Here is a 10,689-nt window from a genome sequence, read left to right as displayed (position 1 = left end):
TTAGATGAGCTCAGGCTCAGCGAAGCCGATGGCGTTTCTGGGTGCTGTTGATAAACGTTTTCTGCCTTGCATAGGAGAGTTTTAACTTACACTTACAGATGTAGCGACCAACTGTAGTTACTGACAGTGGGTTTCTGAAGTGTTCTTGAGCCCATGTGGTGATATCCTTTACACACTGATGTCACTTGTTGATGCAGTACAGCCTGAGGGATCGAAGGTCACGGGCTTAGCTGCTTACGTGCAGTGATTTCTCCAGATTCTCTGAACCCTTTGATGATATTACGGAGCGTAGATGGTGAAATCCCTAAATTTCCTTGCAATAGCTGGTTGAGAAAGGTTTTTCTTAAACTGTTCAACAATTTGCTCACGCATTTGTTGACAAAGTGGTGACCCTTGCCCCATCCTTTTTTGTGAATGACTGAGCATTTCATGGAATCTACTTTTATACCCAATCATGGCACCCACCTGTTCCCAATTTGCCTGTTCACCTGTGGGATGTTCCAAATAAGTATTTGATGAGCATTCCTCAACTTTATCAGTATTTATTGCCACCTTTCCCAACTTCTTTGTCACGTGTTGCTAGCATCAAATTCTAAAGTTAATTATTATTTGCTAAAAAAAAAATGTTTATCAGTTTGAACATCAAATAGACTTAGACTTAGACTTTGACTTCCTTTTTATTGTCATTCAAATTTGAACTTTACAGCACAGATAAGAACGAAATTTCGTTACAAAAGCTCATGGTAGTGCAGGATAAAAAAGCAATACGGTGCATATATAAATAAATAAATATATATAAATAATATATAAATATATATATACATATATATATATATATATATATATATATATATATATATATATATATATAATAAATACATATATATAAATACATAAATAGATTACTGTAATAAATATGTTGTCTTTGTAGCATATTCAACTGACTATGGGTTGAAAATTATTTGCAAATCATTGTATTCCGTTTATATTTACATCTAACACAATTTCCCAACTCATTTGGAAACGGGGTTTGTATGTTTCTGTGGTTTATCCGTTGTGCTCAATACCAGGGTAGAGGGTTATATACGTTAGGTCGGGAAAAAACACAAGAGGCTATATCATCCCTACAAGCCTACAAGCCTGTTCCCTGGGGATTTTATTAACATTTTACAAGCCTGCAAAACAGGCTTGTAGGGATGATATAGCCTCTTGTGTTTTTTCCTGACCTAACACATATACAATATATATATATATATATATATATATATATATATATATATATATATATATATATATATATATATATATATATATATATATATATATATATATACAGTATATATATATATATGTATATGTATGTACATATATCTTCAATCAATTCCTGATTTTTTTTTTTATCGATTAAGATTAATTACATGTAGGAATCGCAATTCATTCGAAAATCTTTTTTTTTATTTTTTTTATTCGTAAGATGACCTACATGGTTTATGAAAACGGGGGCGAATTTCGGGTGAATATTTTCCTGGAAAACCGAAAAAGTGTGGTATCCCTGTTTTCCAACTCGAACTGTTGTCTGCTAGTTTTAATAAATAGCTTCTTCTTTTTTTAAAGAAAATACCAGTTTAGGTTTCACTAAAAGATTTGAATATACGTTTCTGTGGTTTATCCGTTGTGCTCAATACCGGGGTAGAGGGGTATATACGTTAGGTCAGGAAAAAACACAAGAGACTACTGTATATCATCCCTACAAGCCTGTTTAGCAGGTTTCCCTGCTCGTCAGGGGATTTTATTAAAATTTTACATGCCTGCAAAACAGGCTTGTAGGCATGATACAGCCTCTTGTGTTTTTTCCTGACCTAACACACACATATATATACATATATATATATATATATATATATATATATGTATATGTATGTACCGTATTTTTCGGACTATAAGTCACAGTTTTTTTCATAGTTTGGCCGGGCTCCAGTGCGATTTATATGTTTTTTTCCTTCTTTATTATGCATTTTCGGCAGGTGCGACTTATACTCTGAAAAATACGGTAAATATATCTTCAATCAATTCCCGATTTTTTTTTATCGATTAAGATTAATTACATGTAGGAATCGCAATTCATTCGAAAATCCTTTTTTTTTTTTTATTCGTAAGATGACCTACATGGTTTATGAAAACGGGGGCAAATTTCGGGTGAATATTTTCGTGGACAACCGAAAAAGTGTGGTATCCCTGTTTTCCAACTCGAACTGTTGTCTGCTAGGTTTAATAAATAGCTTCTTCTTTTTTTTTTTTAAAAATACCAGTTTAGCAGTGACGTGCAGTCACTAGAGGCAGGTGAGGCGGGGCCTCACCTGCCGTCATGGAAAGAAAAAAAAATGTAAAAAGAAAAAAAATTTATTAAATTGTTATGTATGCAGTGATTATACTATAAAGTTATTTTCCATTTAACTTCACCAGTTTTAGATTATTTTTATTCAAAATCGCTGAATTTTCACATTTGCCGTTCAAATACTGAGAAGAGACGGTGCGGTGAACAGCAGCCAGTTGAGGCACGTCACTCAGTGCCTCAACATGGACGGACTCGGCTAACTGCTGGCCTGCTGTGCAGTGAGACTGTATTGCTATATGAACTATATTATACATTTCCATAGTTTAGTTAGCTGAGGTATATAATGTACAGTGTATTTTGTCAACAACTGTATGTGTGTAACGTATTTCTTGTGCTGAGCGATCATAAAACGGCTGCAAAAGATGCACTGGCTGAGGCTCCAGTAATCCCGCCTCCTGCACCCCCGCCATAGAATTGTTATATCAACTAAAGCCCACACTTAAACTTTCCACGTGCAAGATTGAATTTATTTAAAAAAGTTATTTCATAAGAAGCCAAAAAGTGCAAAAACAATAATGTTCGTGTTGGAGGAGTTGTGAATGACTGCAGGGCCACAACATTAGGTACACCTGCAGACTGCAGGTGTATCTAATTCACAACTCCTCCAACATGAACATTATTGTTTTTGCACTTTTTGGCTTCTTATTAAATAACTTTTGTAACCTATTTTTATGGGCTTTCCTATTTGTGATGTTAAGTTCCTGTTATGCGCTGTTATACAGTATATGCCTTGAGCTCTTATTTTGAAGGCGCCAAGAGCGGAAGTGATGACATGTTGTAGTGGAGCGGAGGTTTTTGAAAGAAGGTAAATAAAGTGGTCCTCGTGTAAACTGGAGCCTCCGTGTTTGTTATTTTGTAGTTTCATACAGTATAGGCGACATTTATAAACCCTCGGTTACACTTTTTTAAATAGATTCAATCTTGCACGTGGAAAGTTTAAGTGAGGGCTTTAGTTGCTATAACACACCCGTCAGGGGGTTCATTAATGCAGCACAACAGCGGCGAATGGACTTTATTTATAAGTAAAGGTAAGACCATAATAAAGTTTTTTTATATTAAATGTGCTTTTTTGTGTGCTACAGTTTGTATGTGTAAAGTTAAAGTTAAGTTAAAGTACCAATGACAGTCACACACACACTAGGTGTAATTAAATTTGTCCTCTGCATTTGACCCATCCCTTGATCACCCCCTGGGAGGTGAGGGGAGCAGTGGGCAGCAGCCGCGCCGCGCCCGGGAATAATTTTTGGTGATTTAACCCCCAATTCCAACCCTTGATGCTGAGTGCCAAGCAGGGAAAAATGCTGGTACGAGCTTTTAAACATAACCCGTTAACTGCTGCCAATCAAATGGTGAATAAGATACTCTTTAGGGTTCATATGTTTGTAAATCTGACTGTGATGAAGTCAGTGCCTCACCAGCCATCAACCTCACCGCACGTCACTGCAGTTTAGGGTTTCACTAAAAGATTTGAAAATGTACTTTTAAAGTCCCACACAGGGCGATCTCACATTTGTTTACTGACATTTTAACCGTGTCTTTTGTCCATTTGGCATTCACGAGTCAACCTGAACTGGACCAGAGTCCACTTGTTTGTTTTTTTTAATGATCACGTTTGAGCACACATGCCAAGTTTGAACGCACCATAACCGCTCCAAACGTTGTCTTGCAGGTGACAATAACCCCAAGGAGAGCAGCCCCTTCATCAACAGCAGCGATGCAGCGGCAGAGAAGAGCCAGCAGTACGACGGCAAGCACATGGCCCTCTTTGAGGTACACACATTCGCTACCACCATAAAAAAATAAATAAAAAGCAGAATGTGCTAAGCAGAGGCCCTGACTGACCGGCGATCGATGTCGGTAACAACTGTGTGAAAAGCGCGCAGGAGCATGGGGTTAATGCAGAAAAGCTAATCTCACACGGGTGCAGGGATAAACATGAAGGAGGCCATTTGTCTCAAATCTCTGCAGCACAAATATGTTGAATTGGTCACCTATAATACTAACAGAATAGAAGCCCTTTCAGATGCCATTTACTTTAAACTGTTGTTATTGAACACCTCAACCCGACATCAGGGGGTTTAGGCCGACGTAATCAATTTGGCAGGGGTTATTCTACCCACAGGGAGTTTGCATTAATTGTAATAGTCTGGCAACTTTGATTTTGCTATTATGTCGCCACTAGTGAACAATGTTAGAAATGCAGGCCAATGACCCTCAGTTATGCTCTGAGTGAAAATGTGCGCAGCAATTACTTATTTGACCCAATGCAAACAACCTTACCTAGAAAAAAAAATCCAACCAACACAAAATGTCACACATAACACAACCTGCTCACACACCTTTGTGGACTATATAAAAAACGTCCACGCACAATAAAACATTTCAAAATTACACCCATTTAAATACATTACAAAGCATGATGGGAAAAATGCAAAACACTCATTCATGTTTGACGCATTTTAGCTGCGTGATATTTCTGATTGATTACAAAACTTTAAGGAGGTCGTCACGGAAGTAAACAAGGTAGGAGTCCAACTTTCACATACTCTAAATATCCAATTATATATCCATTTTATTAACATCATATTCACAATATATATATAATTATGCATATATATATATATATATATATATATATATATATATATATATATATATATATATATATAAAATTATGCATATATATTAGGGCTGTGAATCTTTGGGTGTTCCACGATTCGATTCTTGGGGTCACGATTCGATTCAAACCCGATTTTTTTTTTCTTCAATTCAACACGATTCTCGATTCAAAAACGATTTTTTCCCGATTCAAAAGGATTGTCTATTCATTCAATACATAGGATTTCAGCAGGATCTACCCCAGTCTGCTGACATGCAAGCAGAGTAGTAGATTTTTGTAAAAAGCTTTTATAATTGTAAAAGACAATGTTTTATCAACTGATTGCAATAATGTAAAAATTTTTTAACTATTAAATGAACCAAAAATATGACTTATTTTATCTTTGTGAAAATATTGGACACAATATGTGTTGTCAAGCTTATGAGATACGATGCAAGTGTAAGCCACTGTGACACTATTGTTCTTTTTTTTTTTTTATAAATATCTAATGATAATGTCAATGAGGGCTTTTTAATCACTGCTATGTTGAAATTGTAACTAATATTGATACTGTTGTTGATAATAATTATTTTTGTTTCACTACTTTTGGATTGTTCTGTGTCGTGTTTGTGTCTCCTCTCAATTGCTCTGTTTATTGCAGTTCTGAGTGTTGCTGGGTCGGGTTTGGTTTTGGAATTGGATTGCATTGTTATGGTATTACTGTGTATTGTTTTGTTGGATTGATTAATAAAAAATAAAAATATATTTTTTTTAAATTAAAAAAAAAGAAGATTTTTTAGAAATGAGAATCAATTCTGAATCGCACAACGTGAGAATCGCGATTCAAATTCGAATCGATTTTTTCCCACACCCCTAATATATATTTATATATATATATATATATATATATATATATATATATATATATATATATATATATATATATATATATATATATATATATATACAATTATTTATATACATATATACCTACTCAGTGGCCTAGTGGTTAGAGTGTCCGCCCTGAGATTGGTAGGTTGTGAGTTCAATACGAGTCATACCAAAGACTATAAAAATGGGACCCATTACCTCCCTGCTTGGCACTCAGCATCAAGGGTTGGATTTGGGGGTTAAATCACCAAAAATGATTCCCGGGTGCGGCACCGCTGCTGCCCACTGCTCCCCTCACCTCCCAGGAGGTGATCAAGGGGATGGGTCAAATGCAGAGGACAAATTTCACCACACCTTGTGTGTTTGTGACAATCATTGGTACTTTCATATATACACATATATATTTTATATAAATTTATTTATACACATATATATGTATGTATGTATATGTAAATATACAATATACCCACATATATATAAAGTATATATTCATATACACACATATATATATATATATATATATATATACACACACACAAACACACACATATAAATATTAAAATTTGGATAATACATATATGTATATGTATATATATATATATATATATATATATATATGTATGTATGTATGTATGTATGTATGTATGTATGTGTGTGTGTGTGTGTGTGTGTGTGTGTGTGTGTGTGTGTGTGTGTGTTTATATGTATGTGTATATATGTCTATATATTATATGTGTGTGTATATGTATATTATATATTTACATACATACATATATGTGAGTATATATACATGTATATATAATATATGTGTATATATGTATATTGTGTATATTAATATTTATATATGCATATGTATATAAATATAAACATTTTGATAATACATACATACAGTATATGTATTTATATATATACTGTATATATATATATGTATATATATATATATATATATACATATATATATATACATACATACATACATATGTATGTATGTATGTATGTATTGTATATGATGATGTGGATTGAGTAAAGGCATCGACGATGGTTAAAAACTCAACGCTATGTTGTGGTGTGCGTGCAGGAGGAGATGGACACCAGCCCCATGGTGTCGTCTCTGCTCAGCAGCCTGGCCAACTACTCCAACCTGCCGCAAGGCAGCAAGGACCACGAGGAGGCCGAGAACAACGAGGCTGAGTCGTCCCGCAAGAAACCCATCAAGGTACTTTTAGCACACAAAGCACCAAAGCACGGGTCACAACACGAGGCGCACCTGCACGCGCTCCTCAGACGTGTAACCTGCATTTATTTTCAAATCCATTGGCTCTGTGGCGCACACGCACCATGCAGAGCCACATAAACACGGCAGTTATATCCAGGGCTGCGACGGCGTGCGGGTAATCCTGACATAAATGCCACAGTCGGTAATTAATGGGAATTGGAGACCTCACAAAGCCATCACCATGCTGATTGATTGCACAGATCATTAGCATTCTGCATGCTCATTAGTTTCTTTCTTGAATACGTCAACTGATGAGTTTTGCCGTAGATGAAGTCTGCCGTATTTTGGCTTCCGCCGCGGAATGTTTCCATCGTATACATTCTGCACGTTGAATATGAATAATTGCTGTTGCGTTTATCATCTAATTGTGTTTACACCTAATTATAACATGGCTGCTCAGTTACTGTTTCAGCTGTGTATTGTTTGTGTTGCATTTCAGTAGAAAATAACCTACACAAAAAGGTACATATAATTAAATGCTAAATATTTTAGTAATATGTTTCCCCACTGCTTGTTTTTTTAAACCTCCTTCTTAATGGACACCTCTAAGCCACCATTAGCTCGATGAGCCCGCTCCGTTTATACACCCGCCATTTGAACATTCTACACATCTTAATTAACCCCGGAGTTATGCTAGCCATCAATCAATCAGCTGCAGCTTCAACAAAGGCTAACATAGCACGATGTTGCTGCTAAATAGGGAGTGTAAATGGTAGCATGTAGCTCACGTAGCTACGCTAGTGTTGCTAGCGCGTGTGTCATGCCAGAGTGACCCCATGTTGCAGGGAAGGCAGGCAACGTGTAGGTCGAAGATCCTCTTATTCGGGAAACATACTATAGAACACCACTGTGACAAAAAAAACAAAAAACTTTGCATCAATGTAAGTGTACAGACACACTGCATGTACGCTGCACAAGGAAATGAACACAATAACCAGCATATATATATATATATATATATATATATATATATATACACACACACATATATATATATACATATATATATATATATATACATATATATACACACACACATACCGTATTTTCCGCACTATAAGGCGCACCGGATTATTAGCCGCACCTTCTATGATTTACATATTTCATAATTTTGTCCACCAATAAGCCGTCCCGGACTATAAGCCGCGCCTACGCTGCGCTAAAGTGAATGTCAAAAAAACAGTCAGATAGTTCAGTCAAACTTTAATAATATATTGAAAACCAGCGTTCTAACAACTCTGTCCCAAAATGTACGCAAATGTGCAATCACAAACATAGTAAAATTCAAAATGGTGTAGAGCAATAGTAACATAATGTTGCTCGAACGTTAATGTCACAACACACAAAATAAACATAGCGCTCACCTTCTGAAGTTATTCTTCATTCGTAAATCCTTCGAATTCTTCGTCTTCGGTGTCCGAATTGAAAAGTTGCGCAAGCGTGGTATCCAAAATGGCCGGTTCCGTCTCGTAGAAGTCATCGGGAGTCAGTGTCGCTGTTGTTCTGTGAATCCTGCCTTCCGGAAAGCTCGGACCACAGTTGTGACCGAAATATCTGCCCAAGCATTTACGATCCACTGGCAAATGTTGGCGTATGTCGTCCGAGGCTGTCTGCCCGTCTTAGTGAAGGTGTGTTCGCCTTCGGAGCTGTGTGAAAAAAGCCACCCGGCCTCTTCGCGTAAACTTCCCTTAACCACTCGCTCATCTTTTCTTCATCCATCCATCCCTTCGAGTTAGCTTTTATGATGACGCCGGCTGGAAAGGTCTCTTTTGGCAAGGTCTTCCTTTTGAATATCACCATGAGTGGAAGTTAGCATGGCAAGCTAGAACCACAGTGAAGGATGACTTCTCATTCCCTGTGGTGCGAATATTCACCGTACGTGCTCCCGTTCCACAGTGCGGTTCAGTTGCTGTGAAATACGGTAGTAATCCGTGTGCGGATGGAGAGATTGCGTCTTTTTATGAACCGGATCGCTTAGTAGGAGCCATTTTGTGGTCTTTACAGATGTAAACAGGAAATGAAACGTACGGTGATATCCGCGCGTTTTTTCTTCTTCTTCCGGGGGCGGGTGAAGCGCTTCCTGTTCTATGGGGGCGGGTGAAGCGCTTCCTGTTCTATGGGGGCGGGTGCTTTCCTTGGCGGTTGCTTGCGTAGAAGAAGAAGCGCTTCCTGTTCTACCGGGAAAAAAGATGGCGGCTGTTTACCGAAGTTGCGAGATCGAAACTTTATGAAAATTAATCGTAATAAAGCGCACCGGGTTATAAGGCGCACTGTTAGCTTTTGAGAAAATTTGTGGTTTTTAGGTGCGCCTTATAGTGCGGAAAATACGGTATATATATATATATATACACACACATATATATATACATATATATATATACATACATATATATATATATATATACATACATATATATATATATATGTATGTATATATATATATATATATGTGTGTATAATATGTATGTGTATATATATATATGTGTGTATAATATGTATGTGTATATATATATACATATATATATATATATATATATATGTATATATGCTGGTTATTGTGTTCATTTCCTTGTGCAGCGTACATGCAGTGTGTCTGTACACTTACATTGATGACAAGTTTTTTGTATGTATATATATATATATGTATATGTATATATATATATATGTATATATATGTGTATATATATGTAAATATATATATATATTTATATATATATATGTATGTATATATCTATCTCCTCTAACTCCTCTCTGAGCTGCCACCTTAACGTGGTAGAGGAGTTCGCGTGTCCCAATGATCCTAGGAGCTATGTTGTCCGGGGGCTTCCATGCCCCCTGGTAGGGTCTCCCAAGACAAACAGGTCCTAGGTGAGGGATCAGACAAAGAGCAGCTCGAAGACTTCTATGGAAATGCAAGAACCGAGACTCAGATTTCCCTCGCCCGGACGCGGGTCACCGGGGCCCCCCTCCGGAGCCAGGCCCGGAGTTGGGGCACGATGGCGAGCGCCTGGTGGCCGGGCCTGTCCCCATGGGGCCCGGCCGGGCACAGCCCGAAGAGGCAACGTGGGTCCCCCCTCCAATGGGCTCACCACCCATAGCAGGGGCCATAGAGGTCGGGTGCAATGTGAGCTGGGCGGTAGCCGAAGGCAGGGCACTTGGCGGTCCGATCCTCGGCTACAGAAGCTAGCTCTTGGGACGTGGAACGTCACCTCGCTGGGGGGGAAGGAGCCTGAGCTAGTGCGCGAGGTAGAGAAGTTCCGGTTGGATATAGTCGGACTCACCTCGACGCACAGCAAGGGCTCTGGAACCAGTTCTCTCGAGAGGGGCTGGACTCTCTTCCACTCTGGCGTTGCCAGCAGTGAGAGGCGACGGGCTGGGGTGGCAATTCTTGTTGCCCCCCGGCTCAGAGCCTGCATGTTGGAGTTCAACCCGGTGGACGAGAGGGTAGCTTCCCTCCGCCTTCGGGTGGGGGGACGGGTCCTGACTGTTGTTTGCGCTTACGCGCCAAACGGCAGCTCAGAGTACCCA

General features: G+C 38.1%; 1 protein-coding gene across 2 annotated transcripts in view; it reads left to right on the top strand.

Moving 5' to 3' along the window:
• Nucleotides 1–10,689, top strand: part of slc12a5a (solute carrier family 12 member 5a) — a 463,886-nt gene that overhangs the window by 319,081 nt on the left and 134,116 nt on the right. For both annotated transcript variants that reach the window (XM_072912855.1, XM_061940088.2), the window contains exons 2-3: nt 4,065–4,165; nt 6,964–7,101. In XM_072912855.1, coding sequence (XP_072768956.1) covers nt 4,065–4,165; nt 6,964–7,101 — 239 coding nt within the window. The remainder of the gene's footprint in view (nt 1–4,064; nt 4,166–6,963; nt 7,102–10,689) is intronic.

This window comes from Nerophis lumbriciformis, linkage group LG03 (genome assembly GCF_033978685.3).
Source record: "Nerophis lumbriciformis linkage group LG03, RoL_Nlum_v2.1, whole genome shotgun sequence".
NCBI lineage: Eukaryota > Metazoa > Chordata > Actinopteri > Syngnathiformes > Syngnathidae > Nerophis > Nerophis lumbriciformis.
The sequence above is the reverse complement of the archived record's forward strand: the minus strand, read 5'-3'. Positions and strand labels throughout refer to the sequence as shown.